Source organism: Mustela putorius, unplaced genomic scaffold (assembly GCF_011764305.1).
Source record: "Mustela putorius furo isolate JIRA1106 unplaced genomic scaffold, ASM1176430v1.1 tig00537227_pilon_pilon_pilon, whole genome shotgun sequence".
Classification (NCBI taxonomy): Eukaryota; Metazoa; Chordata; class Mammalia; order Carnivora; family Mustelidae; genus Mustela; species Mustela putorius.
In genome coordinates, this window is record NW_025422368.1 from 38,855,555 (window position 1) to 38,878,200 (window position 22,646).

Here is a 22,646-nt window from a genome sequence, read left to right on the forward strand (position 1 = left end):
GGACATCTGCTTCCTGTACCTCCAACTCTTACCCTGATGCAGTCCTTCAGATAATTGAAGATGGTGGCAGTAAGGCGAAAGGATTCCCCACGAACTACTGAGTAAGGGAGAGTCAGCTCAACAAAGAACGGCTTGAAAGCAGTCAGTCCAACAGTAGGTGAAAGACCAAAGCCTCTGGACTGGGAGGTACAGAAAGTGATGGCCTTCCACTCAGTGATGGTATCGGGAACCGTGACATGGATAGCCTCCTTCCCAGAGTCACTGTGAGAACACGAGAGCCCACGTGAGGCACACATCAGGAGAGTATTGTGAATTAAGCTATAAATTTACCTACAGAAGTCATTGTTATTATTGTTGTTGTTGTGAGGGGTGGGGTAAAAAGGCAACTGAACTGAGGAACGTGCTAATCTCAGAGTGTGAATGTTCAGGTGAGTGATGATGTATGAATATGGGAGAAAGAGGTGGTGTCTGGGGATGTGAATGGGTGAGTGAGAGTAGGGGGTCATGTGTGCAAATACAGCTTAAGCGGTCAGTGCCCTCTGAACCTGTGAGGGGATATCTCACTGGAGTTTTGACTGCCCTTTCTCTGATGGTTAGTGATTTTAAGCATCTTTTCATGTGCCATTCTTCTGGCTTGTCAAAATGAGCAGGTAAGCAGTGGGCAGGAACTGATGTCAACATGTGCCTTTCCATCTGTTGGATGTGGACTCCGAATGCCCTGTCTGCACTGTGTAAATGTGGAGACATGTGAGTTCGTTTTGAGGGATTGCCTGTGTTTGCCTAAGAATTCAGGAAAAAGGAAAGTTCCCATGTCCCCATTAAACTCTCTTGACTTGAGACTGAGATTCATTAAGAATTATCTGAGTCTGAGTTTACTGCTGAATCCCCACTGTACAGTCTTACTGTACCTACCTTTGAGGCATCACTTACCCGATAGGAAACAGATCCCAGAGCCAAGTCTCTGGGAAGTACTGGCGGACCTGAGAGTCCTGTGACTGAAGTGATGAAGGTGATGATGACCCAAAACTCGCTTCACCAATACCATAATTCACTAAGGAGAGCAAGAATAAGGGAATTGGTGGGAGGGGGTGCTGGTGGTGGACAGAAGACTTCCGTTGTAAGACAAATTGAAGCAGAGGGACTACTACTGAGAAATTTAGTGGGAAACAGAAAACATCCAGTCACAGACAAGGAGAAAGGACCACTGAGGAACTGACTATTCATAAGGCCATCGGGGGGGGAAGTGACAGATGAGGAGGTTGGACCAGGGGATGAACAGGTAAGGGCTTCAGGTTTCAAAAATTCTCCCCAGGGAGAGAGAGCCGGCTGCCTCATCTATGACCCACAACCCACGGCCACTCTGAGGCACGAGACTCAGTGCAGGAACAGGAAGCAAAGAGTTAAGTGTTCAGAGTTCCATGATTTAAACATTTCAAGAGAATCCACAAGCCACACAGGTAGCTTACCTTCAGACACTGCAGTGCTATATTTTAGAGACTGATGACTGCAGTCTACTGGCTTCTTAATTTTGGCATTGGACAGTATTTTCAGGCCCATACCCTGAAAGGCACCAAGGAAACCAGAGAGTGAAGTGTCACGGTGGTCCCCTCCCTTATTACCAGGGCGACAGCCTAGGAATTCCACCCTCAAAGGACTGAACCAAGACATTCTTTTCCTATTAATTTTGAGACTAGTGGTTACTACCCAATACCCCAATACTCAGCCACCAAGGTTCTGTTTGCTTTTGTCAGCTAATGTGAATATCAATGACAATTTTAAAAAATATATACACATTTATTTTTAAATATATACTTTAAATATACTTTTCAAATATATACTTTAAATGTATACTTTGCAAAATGATCACCACAGTAAGTCTAGTCAATAACCATCACCATACGTAGTTACAAAAAATTTTTTTCTTGGGATGAGAACTTGTAAGATCTACTCTTTAGCAACTTACAAATATGCAATATGAGGTCAAGCACACTGTCACCATGCTGTACATTTCATCCCCAGGACTTATTTGTCTTATAACTGGATGTCTGTACCTTTTGATAACCTTCACTCATTTTGCCCACCCCCAACCCCTGCCTTGGGCAACCACCACATTGTTCTGTGTATCCATGAGCTTGGTTTTGCTGTTGTCGTTGTTTTTTAGATTCCATGTGTAAGTGAGGTCGTATAGTATTTGTCTTTCTCTGACTGACTTATTTCACTGAGCGTAATGCCCTTAGGATCCATCCATGTTGTCGCAAATGGCAAGATTTCGTTCTTTTTTATGGCTGAATAGTATTCCACTTTTGTCATTGCCAAATATGTTTAATGCTTCTTCCAAATATTAGTCACTGGGTCATTATTATTTGCTTTAGACTGAACTTCCCAAGGGTAGGAACCATATTGGCTCAGTCAATCCAACAAAAATACATTGAGTATTATGAAGGACCAGTCATAGAGAGAATACAAAGATGAGTAAGACATGGTTCCTGACTTCAGAGACTTCCTGGTCAGTCTTGGGCCACAGCATCCCCAACTTCTACTCATAAAGTACTCAATTTCTACTCATGAAGTACTTTTTATAATAGTGGTAAGAAACCTCTGGTCTATCTTTCCTCATTTTTCCTTCTTGACTGATCCCATGGAAATTAGTTCATTTGGGGGCAGAAAGAGGCTGCACACAGCTTCTCAGTGGCTCTCTTCCAATGCAATCAGGTGACTGGGCCCCTTCTTCAAGCACAAGGACCATGGGAGGTTACCTCACATATCAGGAGTTTCTTCCAAGATTTTATCCTTTCGGTACCCACATGAATCTGTTTTTTTAGGTATGGACTTTCCTTCACCCCCTCCCCAACCACCACTGTTTCTATAACAAAATGGGTAAGAACATTTACCTGAAAAAAATGGAAAAGGTCCATGCCTTCAGAGACCCAAGGCCTCCACATAACTGAGAGGGGCTGAGGAGCATCCCAGGCGCCAGACATTGGACACTCATCATATTCAGCCACCTGATAGGGGTAGTGACCATACGAGAATGAGAACATCCTATAGACCTGAAATAGGAGGGGAAAAGGAAATAAGCTACTGACACGGTGAAATCGGTTGAGAAACTTCACTCAGATTCTGGTGCCACAGTTCACTGCTCTTGTATTATTTCTCTTCATTACTTCAGAATTGTTCCTATATTCATTCCATCATAATCCCTTCCTACTTTTTTTGTTTAGTAGGTGCCAAGCTGGGCTCCAGTGCGGGGCTTGAACTCATGACCCTGAGACTAAGTAAGACCTGAGCTGAGATCAAGAGTCAGACGCTCAAACAACTGAGTCACCCAGGCACTCTATCCCTTTCCTGCTTTCTAAATTCTGATCTCTTCCTCACCTTTTTCAATAATTTGTCACCCTTACCTCCTATTACAAATTTCCTACCTCTAGTGCACATGAACCATACCTTTCTCATACCACCGTTTGACTGTCATTTCCACACCAGCTTTTCTACCACCTTATGGTGACACAGTATTTCCCTCAGACTTTTCTTCCCACCCCCCCTGAAGCCCATCTTTTAATTCAGTCAAACCATCTTCTCTGTCAAGTCCCTCTTTCTACCCCATTGGCAGACTACTCACAGAATTGTTGCTCAGCTCTATCTCTGGCCTAAGCAGTAAGACACTCTCATCCACAGCCCGGACTGCACACAGGGACCCAGGAGCTGCCTGTAGCTGTAGTTCTAAATCTGATCCTGGAAGCTGCTGGGAAGGTGAGAAGCCAAGGGAAACCTGTGGAAGGAAAAAGTGCAACTTGGGGATCAGGTCAGCCTGGAGAGAAGGGGAAACAGTGTAATTTGGATCATCAGCCAATATCTCCTAACTTTAGCATTTCAGCCCAATCCTTCACTTTTATACTGATTTTTTTTTTTCTTTTGTAAAGTCTAGTCCTTTCAGAACTTGTGACTTGTGGTACAATTGGAAAAAGTGAGCAGCATAGCACAGAAAAACATAGAAAGTTTAAGAGATTCCCCCCCCAAAAAAGTTGAAAAATAAAGTTTAAGAAACAAAAACTAGAAAGAAAGAATTGCTATACAAAATATATAATTTCCTAGCACTCCTTCTTAAAAAGAAGTGGGAGATAGATTTCAACAAAATATACTGAGACATAAATACAACAATGACATCTACTTCAATATAATCTTATTTCCCTACCCCTGCCTGATTTCCAACCCCAGCACATACACTATCTCTCTCTATGCCCAGACCTTTTCTTCACCTTTCTCAACTGCCATTTTACCTGATTGTCAAAACACATCTCTACTGAGAACTGAATTTGGTCAGCTATAATGCCTCCACTGGGAAAAATGGCATAGATCACCAGGGAAGGATCAGGGGCTAGTCTGGAAGTGAAGGTCAGTGAGAGGGAAAAAGAGCCTTTTGTTCCTGAAAAAGAAGAGGGGATACACAGGGATGAGAACACATACTCGTCTCCTGACGACCTCCGACCACATGTCTGCTCTTCTCCTTGGGCCTGCTGCTGGCCTCATGGTGCAAGTTACATCCCATTTTCCTGTTCTCCTATGCTTATCGTTAGTGTTCTACCCTCATTGCTTCTTCTTTTGCTTCTAGTATAACAGCATTTCCTGGAAGCTTAAAGTATCCTTTGGTTTTCAGCAGAAGCATGAACACTCACCTTCCTCCTCAAAGTCCAGGTGTTTCTGCCCCTCCATCTCCAAATGCCCTTTCCCTATTAACTAAAAAAGACCAAAAAAAAAAAAATCAACAGCAGGGAAGTTATGAGAGTTTAGCCTTGACCCTAGCCTAGAGCATCCTTGCACCTCTCCATAAAGAGAGGCTCCTTTCATATCTCCAGAGCCTGGGTCAATACTTCATGCAGCGTCCATCAGTTGGTCAAATGGTGGATAGTGCCAAGAGCCCTGCTGATTCCTCCTCCAGGAGGTTCTGCATGAGAACCACAGGGGTGCATGGAAGGAGACAAAGACCATGAGTTACCTCACTGCCAAACAGAAGAGAAACCATCCTCCACAATGGATAGCTGTCCACCAATTCTTGAAAATCTCCAGGTTTTATTCTCTTATGATCCTTATAGCACAAAGTTACCTAAAATTCATCTTCATCTTCATGACCTTTTTTTTAATTATTCTTAATCCAAAATTCAATGGAAATGAGTGTGCTTTAAACTGACTTGAGCCCTTCTGACATTTGACTCTTTGGAGGAGAAATCCCCTTTGTCTGAGTCTCCCTTCCTATTCATTCCCTTGAAACCAAATTCAGTGAAATTTTCTAAGCAGGGCTGTCATCTCAGACTGCTGTCAAGGGCCCTGTGGCCAGGTCCTGGGCCTCCTGGCTGACACTCAGCCCTTCTACACTGATCAGCTGGCTACTTCTCTGGGGCTCACCACACCCCTGTCCTAAAGGCAGGCAAGTGCCATCACTCTTGACTATTCACTCTGTTGCACCAGGATGATTGTTTCGGCTTGACAAAGACACAGAAATGAATCAATGCAGAGAAAATCCCTCAGAAACTCCAACCCTCCTCTTACCAGAGGATGGTAAGAAAATGGAGACTCTAAGGCATCAAACCCAGGATTTACACAAATCTAATTTCTCACTGTCACCAAGGTGACCATTAAAGCTGCTTATAGTTATACATTTCTTTCAAGCTACAAGTTACAGTTTTGCACAACGAAGCTGCTATCCGTGTTTAATTTTAACCTTTATCATCTATTTTGAAATTTTAACCAATGAAACACAGTATGAAGTTTATTCTGCGTCCCATCCCCTCCTTATCCTCTTCCCCACTCACCCGCCAGCTCCCGTCCAGTCCCGACCAGCAAGGGTTTATCCTTAATTCCTCATTTTATCCTCCAACACAATTTTCCTGTTTAAAATCGCTTTTTTTTTTCCTCATTTCCTCCCCCAATCCTTTATGCTTACACTGAAATACAATTAGCCGCTAGCCACAAGGGACTGCTGGAGCCTTTGAAAGGTGGCTCTATAAAATACATAACCAGCTGAAATAAAAAATGTGAAATATCTATTAATAATTTTATATGGATTTCATGTTGACATCATCATATGCTGGATACACTGGGTTAAATAGATTTATTTTTTTTTTTAGTTTATTTACTTATTAAGTGATCTCAACACCCAATGTGGGGCTCAAACTCACGACCTAGAGATGAAGAGCTGCATGTTCCCCTCAATGGAGCCAGCCAGGTGTCCCCCCAAAAAAAATATATATATATATATATTTTTAAGTTTTATTTATTTATTTGACAGAAAGAGATCACAAGTAGGCAGAGAGGCAGGCAGAGAGGGGGGGGGGAGCAGGCTCCCTGACGAGGACCCTGAGATCATGACCTGAGCTAAAGGCAGAGGCTTAACCCACTGTGCCACCCAAAAAAATATATTTTGGGGGCCCCAAAAATATATTTTTAAAATTAGTTTTACCTAGGGGTACGTGGCTGGCTCAGTCAATTAAATAGGGGATTCTTTTTTTTTTTTTTTAAGATTTTATTTATTTATTTGACAGAGCGAGAGAGCGAGCACAAGCAGGAGGGAGAGGCAGAGGGAGAAGCAGGCTTTCCACTGAGCAGCAAGCCCGATGCAAGACTTGATCCCAGGGCCCTGGGATCATGACCTGAGCTGAAGGCAAATGCTTAACTGACTGAGCCACCCAGGGGTCCCAAAGTGGGGGATTCTTGATTTCAACTCGGGTCAAGATCTTGGGGTACTGGGATGGAGTCCCAGGTCAGAGTCCACACTCAGAAGGGAATCTGCTTGGGATTTTTCTTCTCCCTTTCTCTTTGCCCCTCCCCCAACTGGTGTATGAGCTTTCTCTCTCCCTCTTTCTCTCATAAATAAGTAACATCTTTTTAAATAAATAAAATGAAATAAAGTTGTTTTTACCTACTCTTTTAATTTTTTAAATATGGCTTCTAAACATTTTGAAATTACCTCTGGGACTCGCATTAGGTCTCTAGACAGTCTACCCCCTCTCTCTGGCTCACTCTCATTACTTCCTTTCCTCTCCCGGAGCACTTTCACCAGCCCTCATTGCCCTGTCTCACATAGTAGGAGAAGATGACTTCCTGATCAGGGTTTGCGTCTGCAGGATCGATGTAATAATCCACCAGCACTTCCTGGGGCTGGCCACACGCCAAGACTCCATGTAGCCGGTGGATGCCAACAAAGCTCCGAGTTGGGTTGTAGAAGGGCTGCACATGCAGATAGCCATTTCTGTAGTAATGAGGCTTCTGTCCCAGATTATACACCGAATTTTCCATTTGGAATCTTCCCTAAGAAATGAGAGAAAGCAAAAGGCTCTTCACACATTCTCTGACCCAAGCAAGCCCATGGACTAGTTATGGTTTTCACAGATCTCTCAAATCTTCACTGCCTAAGAGCGGCATGTAGATATTTTACTAGAGGTCCAGCCAAGGATCTTTGAGAAATCCACAACAGCAGTACTTCAGTAGGCAGAGGAGTGAAATAAGGGCTGAATTATAGCTGTCAAGTAATAGGCAATTGTGGATGATAAACTTTCAGGGATTTATGTAGGGACTATAGATAAGCATGATCAAGATTACCTAGAAATTAAAGAATATATCCTAGGAATAAGAAAACAAGGCATAAAGGATAACAAGATTAAAAATAAAGTAGGGTGATTGAGTGATGCCTTGTGTAAAGGACTAAATTAGCCACAACACAAACTGTATGTGTTTGCTTAAGTAGTATAGCTCAGTGATTGCATTAATGGCACAATCCGTCCCTCCCCATGTTCATGTCCTTTACCATGTAATCATTACCCTTCTAGTCTAACTTCAAGCCTACCATGTGACTTGCTGGGAATGGGATGTGAGCATATGCCAGCTTGGAGAAACCCTTTTGGGTCCACTTTTGCTCTTGTATCTCATCGTTGCCATCAGAATATCCCTGGGATAGCTTTCTGGAGCATGAGACACTGGCCTTCATCCCCAAACATGTAAGGAAGTCCACCAAGATCAGCAGAACTGCGTATCTGACTACCCCAGATGTATGAGCAATAAAGCCTTGTTGTTATAACACTAAAGTTTTGTAGTTGTTTGTTGAGCAGCATTATTTCACAGTTGATTACTGATATGAGTAGTTTTCCTTATAAGTTAGCCAAAATGCAGAGTTTTCTTCTTTGCCATTTTTTATGAGTAATGGCCCAGGGCAGGTGAGAAGAGGGAAATAGGAGGAAAAGAATGACTCTGAACTATTTTTTCCTCCCTACTCTGATTTTATTTAATTTTTTAAAAAAGATTTATTTATTTATTTGTTTGTTTGTTTGTTTATTTGTTTATGTGACAGAGATCACAAGTAGGCAGAGAGGCAGTCAGAGAGAGAGGAAGGGAAGCAGGCTCCCCGCCAAGCAGAGAGCCCAACTCGGGGCTCAATCCCAGGACCCTGAGACCATGACCTGAGCTGAAAGCAGAGGCTTTAACCCACTGAGCCACCCAGGTGCCCCACCACTCTGATTTTAAATATAGGATCAAAATAGAGATGGGGATAAGTTGAAAGATGAATTAGTAGAAATAACTATTTTTAGGGTGCCTGGGTGGCTCAGTGGGTTAAATATAATCCTTAGGCTCTAAGAAGATCTGGATTGTCCTTGGTCTAGAGAAAAGATGACTAAGGATGGGCCTAAATGGATCTAAAAATATACAAGGTTATTGTGTGGAAAAGTTATTTGGAACTTAAAAAAGATAGATGTATTGTTAAGTATCAGAAAGAAGACAGGAGGTTAAGCCTTGTTGTTATAACACTCTGCCTTCAGCTCAGGTCATGATCTCAGGGTCCTGGGATCAAGTCCCACATCAGGCTCTCGGCTTGGAAGGGAGCCTGCTTCCTCCTCTCTCTCTCTCTCTCTCTCCGCTTACTTGTGATCTCTCCCTTGGTCAAATAAATAAACAAAATCTTTAAAAAAATAAAGAAATAACAATTTTTATCTGAAGGGCCATTTATTAGATTGATATTAAAAACAAAACAAAACAAAAAAACCCTTGTGGCACCTGGGTAGCTCAGTTGGTTGGGCATGCTACTCTTGGTTTTGGCTCCGTCATGATCTCAGGGTCCTAGGATTAAGCTCCATGTCATGCTCCATGCTCTGAGTCTGCTTGGGGTTCTCTCTCCCCCTCCCTCTGCCCCTTCCCCCTTCCAAATAAATATTTTAAAAAACCCAAAATTTTCTCAAGTGGGAAGCAGGACTGATGAGTGATGGAGATGGAATTACAGCAGAGGGAGGAGGGGAGAGAAACAGGAAAAGTTTGACGTTTTCCCTCAGGGAAGCCTTACCTCCAGAGAAATATCTCCCCCACTCCAATTAACTGTATCCAGCTTGAAGGGAGCAAGGCCGTCATTGTCTGTAGTTAGGGTCTGGTTGATGGTTCCATTTGTGCCATAAATCACCAGATATACTGAATGATTCTTGAGAAGGGAGCCATCATGGCCCCTAACTCTTATCTGGGGGATGAAGGTTATTGGGATGTTAGAATTAGGTTTGGAGTAAGTTCAAGTATGTGGTAAATTGAGGTGATAAAAGAAACTCTAAGAACGCATTTCAGGAGGGAGTCCAGAAAACAGGTAAGTGTGATTCAAGCATTGGAAACTAACATCTATGAGGAAATGAGAAACACACAGGAGGAGCTCAGCCTGGAGCAGAAGTAGACTTGCCATGTAGCTAATGAAGTTTTAAGACGCTTCATTTACACGGGCCCCTTCCAAGGCTCTCTGTACATTATATTGCTTTAATTTTTTTTAAACAGAGTCCCCTTCCACTCGTAAATTGTATAATCCTTAGGCTCTAAGAAGATCTGGATTGTCCTTGGTCTAGAGAAAAGATGACTAAGGATGGGCCTAAATGGATCTAAAAATATACAAGGTTATTGTGTGGAAAAGTTATTTGGAACTTAAAAAAAAGATAGATAGATTGTTAAGTATCAGAAAGAAGACAGGAGTGAAGCCTGACTGGCTCAGCTGGGAGAGCATGTACCTCTTGATCTGAAGGTCAAGCCTTCAAGCCCCATGTTGGGTGTAGAGATTACTTAAATAAATAAATGGGGTTTTTTGTTTTTGGTTTTTGGTTTTGCTTTGTTTTTTTGTGTTTGTTTTTGTTTTTTTTTAAGAAAGAAAGAAGACACCAAGGAAATTTTTAAATCTCTGAGGAAACTGCTTAAGGAGCTATCAATGGCTCTCTGTTAAAGAAAGTTAAACATTCATCTTGCTTAGGGGAGGAGCCACAGTAGATGATTTCTCTAGATACCTTGCAGGTCTAAAATTCAAAGATTTGTACATTAGGAGCCCCTGGCATTGGCAAAAGCAATAAAGTCACATTAATATTCAAAGTGCATCTCATGTGAGATTAAGGGCAGCACAGCATAAGGAATTAAGAGTATATACTCTGGATCCAGGCAGCCTCACTCTCTCACTTGAGAGTGCACTTGAGATAGGCCTGATGTTGATCCTAGTTACCACTTACCAGCTGTATAACTTTTGGAAAATCACTTACCCTTGCTGTGCCTCAGTCCCCTTATCTGTAAAATGGGGCCAATAACAGTTTCTACCTCACTGGGTAGTTGTAAAGATTAAATAAGTAAATACCTGTAAAGTACTTAGAACAATGCTAAATTAGCTACGTCTACAGGAAGAAGGCAACGGTGGATGGTTAAACATTTTTTGTGTAGAGACGAGTTTCAACATACCTTCCCACTGAAGGGGAAATTGGGGTAATAAAAGTCTTTGGTGTCTTCAAAGGTTATTGATCCCACTTCTGAAGAAATGTAAATATCCTGAGTAGTATTGGCTTCTACTCCTGCAGAGGGAAACAGATGTATGACAATCGAAATACCTGATATCCTCATCTTCATGTTTAACATAAAATCCCTGGGGCACCTGGGTGGCTCAGTGGGTTAAGCCTCTGCCTTCGGCTCAGGTCATGATCTCAGGATCCTGGGATCAAGCCCCACATCGGGCTCTCTGCTCAGTGGGGAGCCTGCTTCCCCTCTCTCTCTGCCTGCCTCTCTGTCTACTTGATCTCTGTCTGTCAAATAAATAAATAAAATCTTTAAAAAAAAAAAAAAAAACCACATAAAATCCCTGAAAGGAGAGTGCCACTAGAAGTATGAAGCTGAACATATTTCTGGCCAAAGATCCAAACAAACTCTTCCTCCCCAACCTTTCGGGAAAACAGTAACAGATGACAGACTGGAATCTGGCACTTCCCTTTTACTATGACCTTGGAACAGAGTCATTCCCAAACACTAGTGAGGGTAAGTCTTGAGTCCTCTGAATAAGTTTATCCCTGGAACAGGCCTTCTCCTTCCTCTTTTCTTAATGAACCAAGACTATCCACTTACCTGTACCTTCCTCCACCACAGTAGCCACAATATTGATGGTGTGGCTGTACATGTAACCAGTGAGGTTGAAAGTGGACATGTCCACAGAAGCAGAGAAGCATCCTATTTTGTCTGTCTGGTGAAGCAATCAGGGGGCCAAAAAGAGAGGATGAATAACCTAACTTTTACCCCCGTTTCATAACGCACTATCGAAAGAAATTCTTATCTCCATGCTTTGGTTTCTCCACCTTCAAGACAGAAAAACTTCCCTATAACATAGAGTATATACACCAGCAACACACAATCATGAAACAACTCTGAAGTTCCAAGATATGGGAGGGGTGTGGGCGAGAACCAACTGCAGGAAAACTGTACCTCTCAAGGATTTAGGTTAATTTCTTGACTCTAAGGCAGATTCTAAAAAAGACTTCATCTATTTAGAGTAAAGAAGACTGCTTTGTTCTTTGGAACTAGGGCAATAATTGTATGAAATGATTTCTACTTTGGGCTTTTTACTGCTTTTTATTTTTTAACCACTTTTCGATTTTTTTTTCTTTTTTCAGTTTTTGTTTTCTTTTTTCAGTTTTTATTTAGGTTTCAGTTAGTTCACATATAGTATAATATTAGTTTCATTAGTAGAATTTTGTGATTTATCACTTATATATGACATCCAGTGCTCATTACATCATGTGCCCTCCTTAATGTCCATCACCCAGTTACCCCATCCCCCCACCTGCCTCCTCTGCATCAACCTTCAGTTTGTTCTCTATAGTTAAGAGCCTCTCTCTTTTTCTCATGTTCATCTGTTTCAATTTTTAAATTCCTTTACCACTTTTTAATACTGATGCTTAGCTATTCATTAGGACACAGGAATAAGGTTCCTTTTCTACATTCCATTTACTCACCTGTCCAGAAAGATTCCTGCACTTGTCAGGTAGCTGTTCCCGTCCTGCCTCTGGAAAATGGTAAGTATATGCCTTTTGACACACAGATACCTGTGCTGTCCCCAGGATGGGCTTTCCGTAGGTGTACCTAACCCAGAAAAGCACGAGAAGTCAGAGTTGGGAGAGTGCACTTGAGATCCAGCCCTCCTCTTCCAAAACACTATTATCTCTTCTTTCCCCTACTCCAACTTTGTGAAGTACTAACAGTCCTTCCCTAGTCTTGTTCACTTCCCTGCTTCACTCATAGCCTTATGAACCTTCTGAAGGACAGAGATGGTGTTTTCTCTCTCCTTGTTCCTATTTCTTCATGGGACTCAATATTGTTTTCTGCATTAGGTAGACACTGAATCAATAATGCTGACTCAGCAGAGACACAATTAGAAAATGTGTTCTTAGGGGTTCCTGGGTGGCTCAGGTGGTTAAGCATCTGCCTTCAGTTCAGGTCATGATCCCATCACCCTGGGAATAAGCCCCGCATTGGGCTCCCTGCTCTATGGGGAGCCTGCTTTTCCCTCTCCCTCTCCTGCCACCTCCCCTGCTTACGCACACGGTGTGCTCTCTTTCCGTCAAATAAATAAATAAAATCTTAAAAAAGAAAAAAAGAAAGAAGGAAGAAAAGAAAGAAAATGGTTAAGTCATGACTTTGGGACCATCTAAAAATATCTTACATTTTAACCACTGCCTCCATGCCTCCACAACAACTCTCCCCATAACACTCCCTTTGTCAGCTTCTCAATACAGTTTTACTCTTCACCAGATCCAGAGCTTTACTCTTACCTACAACAGATTTTCACTAAGAAGGATTCCTCCATTGTTGATAATTGCCTGGGCTCCACCACATCCACCTTAAACTTAGGCAACACTGGAGAGAGTGGAAATAGATGTGGGAAAGGAAAAGAAAGAAAGAGAATTTGACCATACGGGTAGTAGACAGAGGGGTATAAAAACAGTCATACTTAAATTAATTTAAGGGGGGAGTATTAAAGCAAAATGCTCCCAAAGTTATTAGCTGGTTTAGCTTGGATTCAAAAATAAATTTAGGGGCACCTGGGTGGCTCAGTGGGTTAAAGACTCTGCCTTCAGCTCAGGTCATGATCCCAGGGTCCTGGGATCGAGCCCCACCGTCAGGCTCTCTGCTCAGTGGGGAGCCTGCTTCTCATCCTCTCTCTCTCTGCCTGCCTCTCTGCCTACTTGTGATCCCTGTCTGAAATAAATAAATAAAATCTTTAAAAAAAATTGTTTTAAAAATCCCTCCCCATAGTAGATTTTACTTTACCTTTGCTGATTTGGGGACAAGATTGTGTCCAACACTTTGACCTGCTAATTCTCCCACCTACCATATTCTTCCACACTGAAGGTGCCAAAGGCCGTGCCCCCGGCCACTGCTACTGTATAGGTTCCCAGCGTTGCCTCTGGTGCCAGCTGGAAGGAGAGGTCTACAATGCCTTGCTCAGGAACCACTTCCAGCCACTGTGCGATCCTGTTGCTATTTGGATCCTGTGTTTGTTAGAAAGAAATTCATGACGTACCTGCCTGTTTCTCACTCGGCACTGCAAAAAGCAGGTAAAGACACAAAGTGCAGGGGAAGAATCCCACTCGTCGTTCATGACCAGGAAGAACAGCTATAGTTTCTACTATGATTTTTTTTATTACTAAGCACAATAAATTTTCCTATGGGTCCGACCCCATTTGGGATAAAAAGCATCCTTGTGGATTCAAATAATCAGACTGAGTTCTCAAATGTGTTACTGCCAATTTCAGAACATGGGTTTTAAAATGTCCTTTGCAAAGGGCTTATTCTTGGTAACTATTTAGGGGCAATGCTGAAGGAATTTAGCACAATGTACCTGAAAGATAATCTAACAGAACCATGGAGGGGTTGCTGTGGGCAGTCACCGTTCTAGACCCTTTCCTGCTTAGTACTTCCCACAGTATTCGTGTCCTACTCAACTGCTGAGTATCTATGATGATAGCGATTAGAATAAGAGGAGTACCGAACCAAGGCTGGCCCAGAAAAGTCACAGGAATCAGAGTAGGAGGGCTAGTCACAGCAGAGTGGTGTCCTTCTCTACAGAGGCTCAGGACTGAGGGGGCAGGGGGCACAGGCAAGAGAAAGGCTCAGCTGGGGTGGAGCTGTGGGTGCTCAGTACTGAGGCAGTCTCAGGCTTGGGGCCAAGATCTCAGAGTTGTTTCTGGCTTGAAAGCTTAGCACTAAATTAATTTCCCCTTTCCACAACGGACAGAAAAGAAAAGGAAACTTTGACTTACCTGCAGCTCCACCAGGGAGTACTGAAAAGGAAAATCAGATAATGTGGGTTAAAGCAGGATAAGCAATAAGGATGGGCTGAAAGCAGAAAGTTCACAAGGGCCTCTCTCTTTCTCTGTTGCCCTCTTCTTCCTTCCTAAATGGCTCTTTTGTGCCTTCATCAGGGTAACGATGGAGCAAAAGCTTACTGGCTAGGGGAGGAGAGAGAAGAGATTTCCTCAGAGGGACTGACAGTCCCCATAACATTTGAAGAAATGAAGCTTCAGACCCTTCAGCATCCCTTAGGGCTCTGGGACTGAGCTCTACCACAACATGCCTGAAAACAAAGTTAGCATCTGGAGGCTCCCGAATGTTTAAACCTCTTCTTGGGAGCCAACTATCTCCTTGACTCCTCCTCTGCTGTCTGAATCCCTTCTAAAAAATATTTTGTTTAAAAGAGTTCCATGGAGGTGCCTGGGTGGCTCAGTTCGTTAAGCATCTGCATTTGGCTCAGGTCATGATCCCAGGATCCTGGGGATCGAGTCCCGGGTATCAGGCTCCCCCCTGCTGCTCCCCCTGCTTTTGCTCTCTGTCTCTCTCTCTCTCTCTCTGTCAAATAAATAAATAAAATATTATTAAAATATTTTAAAAAAAATTTTTAAAGAGTTCCATCAAAAGACTTCAAGAAAATGGATGCTAAAATTAAAAGGTTAGTGGTGAACAGGTTATTGGGCTAAGTGCTAAAGTGTCACCAAAATTATTTACTAATTAAAAAAAAAAAGGCTGGGACACCTGGCTGGCTCAGTCAGTAGAGCTTGTGACTCTTGATCTCAAGGTTGTGTCTAAGCCCCAAGATGGGCATGGAACTTACATTAAATAAATTAAAAAAATGAGGGACACCTGCATGGCTCAGTCAGTTAAGTGTCTGCCTTTGGCTCAGGTCATGATCTCAGGGTCCTCGGATTGAGCCCCACATTGAGTTCCACATCCCTGCTTGGCGGGGAGTCTGCTTCTTCCTCTTGCTCTGCCCCTCCCCCCAGCTCATGCTCGCTCTCTCTCTTTCTCTCTCTCTCTCAAATTAATATTGAAAAAAATAAAAATTTAAAAATTAAAATAAATTTAAAAATCTGAAGAGAAGTCATATCTTTACAGAAATTACTTACCTTAAGCAAGTAATCAAATTCATTTTCACTAATAATGGGACAACCTGACATTATGTATATCCTTTAGAGTATACTGGAGGTTCATAGCATTGTCTAGTAAACATTTTTGCCAAAAATGTTTAGCTTAAATCTAATTAAGACCTCAGAACAACTTCCAGAAGATGGGGAAACAAGTTAGATTACACAGTAAAGAAATTATCAGACAAATCAAGAATGTTGAATACTCTGTAAGACAACTAGGCTTCCCTAAAAGTCGATGTCATATTCTGGAATGATGACATTCTACAAGTCATTTAGCCCGATCACTTTCTCTCTCTCTCTCTTTAAAAAAAAAAAAAAAGTCAAAAATGAAAAATTAAGATTATTTTAAGTTAAGAGAAATTTAAAAGACAGAAATTTAAAAGACCTTGATCAGATCTTAGTTTGAAAAAACCCTCAAACTCATTTGAAAAAAGCTGATTTAAGACTGGGTATTAAATGATATCAAATGATTATTGTTAATTTTCTTAGGTTTGATAATGATATCATGATTATTTAAGATGGACCTTTTCTTTCTTTTTTTAAAGATTTTAATTTTAAGTAATCTCTATACCCACCAGTGGCTCAAACTCACAACCTCAAGATTAAGAGTCGCACTCTCCACTGACTGAGCCAGCCAGATGCCCCTAGGATCTACTTTTAAAAAGATACATGCTAAAGTGTTCAGGAATAACATGTTATGATATCTGCAACTTATTTTTAAATGATTCAGAAAAAAAAGAAAAAAGATCAATTAAAATGAATATGGCAAAATGAAACATAATGAATGTTATGTTTGAAAATTCTTATAATAAAAAGTTGAGAACAAAATGACTGCTCCAGATAATCTATGAGAAAAATCATCTTTTTATTGTGTTATTTGTATAAGATCTTTTGATTTTTTTTTGAAATTGTAATAATTAGAATTGTACAAAATCATAGCCAAGGAAATTGGTAATTAGAATATCTAAAATGTTGGGGGTGCTGGGGTGGTACAGTCAGCTAGGCACTGACTCTTGGTTTTGGCTCAGGTCAGAATCTCAGAGTCATGAGACTGAGTCTCGAATCAGGCTCCACACTCATTGCAGAGTATGCTTCAGATTCTCCTTCTCCTTTTGCCCCTGCTACTCATGCTCTCTTTCTCTCTCTCTCTCTCTCTCTCTCTCTAATAAGTCTTAAAAAAAGAGAGAGAGTATATGTCTAAAGTATTAATATAGTTAAGACTTGATTAGAGGGTGCCTGGGTGGTTCAGTGGGTTAAGCTGGTGCCTTCAGCTCAGGTTATGATCTTGAAGTCCTGGAATCGAGTCCTGCATGGGGTTCTCTGCTCAGCAGGGAGCCTGCTTCCCTCTCTCTCTGCCTGACTCTCTGCCTCCTTGTGATCTCTGACTGTCAAATAAATAAATAAATAAAATCTTAAAAAAAAAAAGACTTGATTAGAGACTATACACTTACTGAATTCTGGGCATTCCAATTAGTATTATATACACTTAAAAACTAAATGAGATTGAAAGCTGGAATTTAAATACAGGGACCTCAGAGAGCATACAAGAACTGGATCTCACTTGGAAGGAAAAGGGAATGAAATCAAGATGGTGCTTGCCTTTGATTCTTAGACCAAGTACCACGTGATGTTAACCAGTGAAGAAACAGAGATTCATTAAATACAACTATCAGCCCTGATATCCAGCTTAATGGCAATTCTTCAGAACAGCCAAAAAATGAGAGATAAGGATTATAGGAACAGAAAAATTTCCCTTCTTCCCTTCTAGGTTCTTTGGCTGGTTTAATAGTTAAATTGACAAAAGATGGAGTAACAGGAGAAAAAATTTAATTACATACATCTGCACAAAGACAGTGAGACTCATGGGCTGCCAGGCAACTGAGACTCACTTATATGCCATTCTAAGCTAAGGAATGAGATAGGAGCCTGGGGCTTCAGCGGGAAATGGGGCAATTCACAGGAAGATCAGAAGAGCAGATGGTTGGTAATCAAATGTTTGTCCTACCATGCAGATGGATCTTTTAGGTAAAAAAAAGTTGTATCTGGTAACTGGGCCATGCCCCCATTTAAGATCTCTTTTTTTTTTTTTAAAGATTTTATTTATTTCGAGAGAGAGAGCAAGAGTGGGGGAAGGGCAGAGGGAGAGAGAGAGGAAGAATCTCAAGCAGACTCCACCCTGAGCATGGAGCCCAAGGCAAGACTTGATTCCAAGACCCTGAGATGTGACCTGAGCCAAAATCAAGAGTCAGACATGCAACAAACTGGGCCACCCAGGCACCTTCCCAACTATATAAATTCTTTTAGTCAGTTAAGGGAGAAGTAAAATAATTTTTCCTGAGCATTTTGGCTCATCATTGCCTTCAGCTCAAAATAATCCACATGGCAAAGGAGCCCATGTTGGGGTAGCACATTCTGCTCCCCTTCAAGATAAAGAGGGAGACAGGATTCTTACAAACCACAGCTACACAGACAACAAGGAGACACAAATGAGACTACTGTGGACTGCTAAAAAGTACAGAAAAAGAACACCTCTCAGATGACAAAGTACTCTTCTCACATAGAGAGTCAAGAATCTGGGAGCACACCAATTACCCAGAAGTAGGCTCCGGAAAAAAACAAGTGTTCAACAATGCTAGGAAAATAGCATTTCCAACCGGATGCAGGCTGAGATTTGTGAATAAATGGTTGTAGAAACCAAACCAGAGAGGCTCAATAAATCTCAAGTATACTTCAGTTGCCTCAGGATAAAATACTGTCCTCTGTAACCTCACAATCTTTGTCCCTCAGTTTCTTAGAAAAAATTCCTTTAGTTTATCTCAGTATTCCAAATTGGAATTTCAAATTTTCAGTGTTTCAGATTGGATCTTGGAGTCGGGGGCTGTGTAAAGAAATGCTGTGGAGAGGAAGGAGTAATTTTACAACAGAAATAGAGAATAAGGATGGAAATCAGAACACCTCTCAGTAATGGGTCTAACCTGTGTGGAGGAGGAGAGTAACAAGGGGTAGCTAATGAGATCCACATTCAGGGGGCAGTAGAGCCTAAACTAACACTTGGCTGTGGTGGCCACGCTCTCCACTAGTACTTCCCTCAGCACTGGGATTACCAGTCTACTGAGAAAAAAGTGGGCAATATTAGGGGCTCCTGGGTCTGAGTCGGTTAAGCGTCTGCCTTGGGCTGGGTTCATGATCCCAGGATCCGTTCATGATCCCAGGATCCTGGGATAGGATCCCACATTGGGGTCCCTGCTCAGTGGGGAGCCTGCTTCTCCCTTTCCCACTCCCCCTGCTTGTGTTCCCTCTCTTGCTTTGTCTCTGTCAAATTAATAAATAAAATCCTGGGGAAAAAAAAAAGTAGGCAATATTAAGCTGGATTGATGAAGAAAGGATACAGGTGATAGGAAAGAGCAATAGAAAAGAATTCTAAATTGAGGAAGAAAGTAGTGGTGAAGGAAGCTGCTGATCAATAAGCTGATCCCTTCATTGTGTGTTCAGGGAAAAGAAACAAGCTCTGAGAACATGGAGATGGGAATAAAGAATAATGCTTACCCTATCACTATCTTTAGAAGCTTCGTGACACAGCATGTATCCTGAGCTGTGACTGAAGGAGAGAGAAAACAACAGGCATCTCCGAGAGGCAAGCATTTCAGAAATGTAAAACTGACACGAAGCCTACGTTGAGATCAAACGTATCATAAGGCTTATGATTCTAGGGATTGAACTGTTCAAGGAGCATTCAAATAATCTCCAGATGTTACCACCTTTTAACTTTTGGCATATAATGTAGTCTATTTTTTTTTTAAGATTTTATTTATTTATTTGACAGAGAGATCACAAGTAGGCAGAGAGAGAGTTGGGGGTTGGGAAGCAGGCTCTCTGCTCAGCAGAGAGCCTGATGTGGGGCTCAACCCCAGGACTCTGAGATTATGACCTGAGCCAAAGGCAGAGGCTTAACCCACTGAACCACCCAGGTGCCCTGGCACATAATATAGTCTTAAGAGAATTGCCTACATTATCAAACACCTTGCCTTGTAGTAAAGGATGGTGGGGATGGATATTCTTTTTTTTTTTTTTTTTTTTTTTTTTTGTTAAACATCCTCCTGAATTATTTCTAATATCAGAACTGCAAAGCCACATGGTGTCATTCCTGGAGAAAAGGCCTGGAAGTTTTCAAAAACTCTCTTTATTTTTAAGGACTTATTTATTTATTTGACAGAGAGAGAGAGAGAGAGGAGCATGTGCTCTAGCACACAAACCGGGGGAGTGGCAGGCAGAGGGAGACGCAGACTCCCCTGCTGAGCAAGGTCCCAGATGCAGGGACTTGAGCCCAGAACCCTGGGATTAAGACCTGAGCCTGAGGCAGATGCTTAACAGACTGAGCCATCCAGGTGTCCCTTTAAAAATCCCTTTAAGATGACAGTGGATATGAGCATCTCTCAGGAATGCTAATCTAACTGATGTTCTCAGCTATCCATGCTGCCTGTTTTTAGAAGATAGGACAAGGAGGGTTTAGACTTGTAATCTGAGACTAGCACAAACATTCTGGATCTCACATGACTTCACCTCATCGCACTCTTTAGAAAGAATCTCCTTTTGCCCACTCTCTCTCAGTCTGCCCTACTCCTCTCCCTTTCCCTCTTCCCAACTAAATTCTCACCTTGTCATTCACTGGGATAAAGCTGCTGTTCAGGGTGACAATGCGGAAGTGCACTAGAACAGAACAGACATCATTGGCAAAGGGGGTTTTCCCCTCTATGAATCTTTTTTCCACCCTTTCTACTTCCCCCACACACTTCGAAGTCAGCAAAATTCCATCAGGTTTTACTTTAAAACAAAACAAAAAACTAAAACTGAGTCTGAGAGAGAGGTCAAAGCCCCACCCAGCCCCTCACTTGGAAACATTAGAATGTAAGGCCCTTCTACCAAAGAAGGCACAAAGTACAAATACCAGGGGCTCAAGCGAAAAGCCCTTGAAAATGTCCTTATAAAATGTTTCTTGATGCTGTCTTATTCACATCAGCAGCTTGCTGTAAGATGCAGAAGCCCAGTTAAAGTTGCCAAATTCCATCCCAGGAAAAATGTGTACTTTTGTTTCAGATACACACACACACTAGCAACTCCACCCACTTACTCCCACTGATGTAACACAGCGTGTCTTCAACACCTGGGACCCCTCCTCCCTGCAAACCTTCCTCCCTCCTGCCTTGTTCCATTGACCTCTCACCCAACCACAAAGGCCCTCTTTCAGAATATGGGCAACGGTTTGTCCTGTCTTTTGTCGAATCCCGTCTGTGTGCCTCTTACCTTCCTGCCCTGGGTTGTAGATAGGTTTGTCAGTTTGTATAAAGACGCCATTCCCCTGCCTCTGAATTAGAACCTTTTTCTTCTCCTCAAAGCTGGTATTATTTCCAGTAGCCGAAACCCAGATTGTAGCCACTTCCTCTGTGCCACCAGCAGGAGGTGGTACCTGAAAAGAGAAGGGAGCTCTGTGGCAGAGTAGGATATTGGGGAAACAGCTGGGGGTAGCAAGGGTAGGGTCATAAAACAAGTTGCCAGGAAGAAGAGAAACCATGTTCAGAGGTTAAGGTCAAAAAGTAAAAGAAGAAATCCAAGGTCAAGGAAATTGTGAATGTGTTACGGCCAAGAGTTCAGTTTAGGTTTAGGGGAGACAGGTTTAAAGACTGTAGCAAAAGTAAAATAACAGAAATCATACTTACAGTTTAGATTGCCTAAATGCCTAGGAAGGAAGCTAAGAAAGGAAGAGAGCAGAGTTGGAGTTAAATCTGTGCTTACCAAAAAGGAGATGCACTGTAAGTGCCTCTTCTTCAATCCAGAGGTTTCTAGCAACTTCTGAGTCTTGTCCTTGGTCTCCAGAGTAATAGTGAATTTTACATCAAGGCACCCAGGGCTCAGATCCAAACAAACTCTCTGGGTAGAGGGGAAGTTAAGCTGGGCTGGTACTGTCACCAGGTAGTTTCTATTAAGGAAGCAAAAGGATTTCAGGGCGTAATGATTCATTCACTCAGTGAAAAATTAAGCCCTTTCCTAAGCACTCAGCATACAGCAGTGAATTTAACAGACTGATCCCCGCCTTTGTGAACCTTATTTTCTATAAGGGACAAACAGGTGAGTAACAAATAAATCAGCCTTAAGCTGTGCACAGCCTTAAACCAACCACAACTAGGAGGCCATCACTGAGAATCTACACCTAGGGTACCAGAAAGGAAATTAATTCTATTAGAGAGAACAGGGTATGAGGAGTCTACTATAAACATTATCTTTTTTTAAAAACATTATCTTTTTTATTTTTTAAAGATTTTATTTATTTATTTGACAGAGAGAGATCCCAAGTAGGCAGAGAGAGAGAGAGGAGGAAGTAGGTTCCCTGCTGAGCACAGAGCCCGATGCAGGACTCGAACCCAGGACCCTGAGATCATGACCCAAGCCAAAGGCAGCAGCTTAACCCACTGAGCCACCCAGGTGCCCTAATGTTATCTTTCTTAAAGCTTCCTTTTGGTGCCTCTGCCTTTCTCTCTGGATAAAGGAGAAATGAAACCAAAGAAGGAACAGATGAGAAGGAAATTAAAATAAATCAGAGATTATCTCTTCTCTTCCGTATTTACATTTGAGAAAAGCAAAGAAGCCACCTGCCCCAAATCAACACTGACACCAAGCACTTACGGGAGATATTTTTCTGCAATGGCTGGTGTTAGGGTCAATATTCCTAGAAGGAGTTGAGCCCACATCCTTGTGGGTGAGATTCCTCAATAGCAGGAACCAGAAGTCTGGGTCCCTGCTATAATATATATATTAACCCCACAGGGTGTGGAGCTTTTGATTAATGCATCAGCCAATCACCTATTGGAGCCCTCAGGCTAAGGTGGTAACCCTGGGTAGGACTTCTATTCACTCCCT

General features: G+C 42.1%; 1 protein-coding gene across 2 annotated transcripts in view; it reads right to left on the bottom strand.

The window, feature by feature from the left end:
* Positions 1–22,646, bottom strand: part of A2ML1 (alpha-2-macroglobulin like 1) — a 65,725-nt gene that overhangs the window by 18,574 nt on the left and 24,505 nt on the right. For both annotated transcript variants that reach the window (XM_045073418.1, XM_004752510.3), the window contains exons 2-19: positions 21,525–21,708; positions 21,036–21,198; positions 20,389–20,441; positions 14,574–14,594; positions 13,643–13,802; positions 13,083–13,167; positions 12,267–12,393; positions 11,383–11,497; positions 10,729–10,838; positions 9,323–9,490; positions 7,075–7,302; positions 4,674–4,734; positions 4,278–4,423; positions 3,620–3,769; positions 2,892–3,050; positions 1,467–1,560; positions 931–1,051; positions 33–261 (exon numbers count right to left, since the gene is read on the bottom strand). In XM_045073418.1, coding sequence (XP_044929353.1) covers positions 33–261; positions 931–1,051; positions 1,467–1,560; positions 2,892–3,050; positions 3,620–3,769; positions 4,278–4,423; positions 4,674–4,734; positions 7,075–7,302; positions 9,323–9,490; positions 10,729–10,838; positions 11,383–11,497; positions 12,267–12,393; positions 13,083–13,167; positions 13,643–13,802; positions 14,574–14,594; positions 20,389–20,441; positions 21,036–21,198; positions 21,525–21,708 — 2,374 coding nt within the window. The remainder of the gene's footprint in view (positions 1–32; positions 262–930; positions 1,052–1,466; positions 1,561–2,891; positions 3,051–3,619; positions 3,770–4,277; positions 4,424–4,673; positions 4,735–7,074; positions 7,303–9,322; positions 9,491–10,728; positions 10,839–11,382; positions 11,498–12,266; positions 12,394–13,082; positions 13,168–13,642; positions 13,803–14,573; positions 14,595–20,388; positions 20,442–21,035; positions 21,199–21,524; positions 21,709–22,646) is intronic.